At 65.3% G+C, this 1,466-nt stretch overlaps 1 protein-coding gene across 1 annotated transcript; it reads left to right on the top strand.

Annotated features, from left to right (window-relative positions):
• Positions 1-407: 407 nt before the first annotated feature.
• Positions 408-1,116, top strand: MNEG_13771 (hypothetical protein; the record flags this gene model as incomplete). Its single annotated transcript, XM_014037757.1, has 2 exons — positions 408-554; positions 832-1,116. 2 exons carry the CDS (start codon positions 408-410, stop codon positions 1,114-1,116), a joined length of 432 nt encoding a protein of 143 aa, XP_013893211.1.
• Positions 1,117-1,466: the final 350 nt, after the last annotated feature.

The raw sequence follows: 1,466 nt of genomic DNA, 5'->3' as shown, positions 1-1,466 counted from the left end.
GCACGACACAGTGGCTGCCGCCGCGCGCGGCCCCCCCGCCGAACACGTTGATGGCGATGGCGGCGCGCGGCGCGGCTAAGGTGTCGATCATGGGCTCGACGGCCAGGCTCAGGGCTCCTGCACGAAGACAAAGATGCTGGGCCTGAGCGGTGCGGCAGCAAGACCCTGCTCTCGGCGCAACTGCGCAGCAGCTGCATGTGCCAGCAATGGTGCCGCGCCTGCGGGCAAGCATCGGCGCAGCTTCGCGAGACAGCCAAAGGCTTGCCGAAGCGTCTGATCACGCTTGATTTATTGACTGGCCGCACATTGGGGACGCATAACGTAAACCAGACAGCGCGCAAACTTTGGTCTCTCGAACAACGTAGCATCGTGCTCCAGTCGCGTTCCAGTCCCTTGATCAGCCAGAGATGCTCTCCCGGAAGGTGACCGCTGCGGCCCCAGCCAGGCTCTCAACGTGGCGGGTTTCAGCGCCGTCGTGCCGCGCTGCGCCGCGGCCGCGCCGCCAGCCGGTTCTTGTTGCCGCCCTCCACGGCCACAAGAGGGATGAAGAGGAGGTGGGCGCAGCATTTACCACGGCGGCACTGCGCGGGCGCCGCTGCATGGCGCCCGCTGCAGTGTCCCTGCTTGCTGTGGCTCCGGACTTGGGAGGGGGCATGCAGGCGCAGGCGGCTGAGCCAGCTGTGGGCGCTTCCGGCCTGCGCCGCGGTCGGCGTCCTTTGACCAGGGCGTCGGCCCTGTTATCTTTCTTCAACCTCTGCCTCTCGCGCGTGGACCTCCGTTGACCAGCCTCAATCTAGCGCCGCGCACCGAATGCGCGCGCCCTGCGCGCAGGGGGTGGCGAGCCAGGAGACGTTCTTTCTCGTCACCAACCTGCTGATGGCCGCCATCATCATAGGCTCCGGTGCCCGCTTCTATGTCACTGCACTTGAAGTGCGGGGGGACCTCAAGGAGCTGCGCGCCAATTTTGACCGCCTCGGCGCCAAGATCGACAAAAACTTTGACCGCCTCGGCGCCATTTTTGACAGCCTCGGCGCCAAGATCGACGAAAAGTTTGACGCACTGATGCAGCAAGAGCAGCAAGCAGCTGCTCGGCGGCGTGACGCCGCCAGAGAATGACCGCTTCCCGGCAAGCACGGTCCAATCAGAGAACTAAGCACGGCCGCTTGGCAGGCAAGCAGTGGAGCGGGGGCCGCGTCCTTTCCCCGGGAGCCCCTCCCATGTGTTGTGAGGCGCCAGTGCGCGCGCAGGGCATCACGCAAGCGAGTCCTTGGCTCATTGCGCACTTTTTCTTGGCCGTCTGTTGTCCTGTGCCTGGCTTGTGTGCATGGCGCGGGGCACCCGCCCAGCCGGCTGCCGCACTGATGCAACGGCCCACTCAGGTGGAGCAGGCTGTGCAAGCGTTGTTGGGAGCGTGCGCATATCATCGCGCTATGCATGCAGCACAACGGGCTGTCTGGGTGGCACCT

The sequence above is a fragment of the Monoraphidium neglectum genome, assembly GCF_000611645.1.
Source record: "Monoraphidium neglectum strain SAG 48.87 unplaced genomic scaffold scaffold04041, whole genome shotgun sequence".
Taxonomy (NCBI): Eukaryota; Viridiplantae; Chlorophyta; class Chlorophyceae; order Sphaeropleales; family Selenastraceae; genus Monoraphidium; species Monoraphidium neglectum.
Note: the sequence above shows the minus strand (reverse complement) of the source record. Positions and strands in the feature narration are given on the sequence as shown.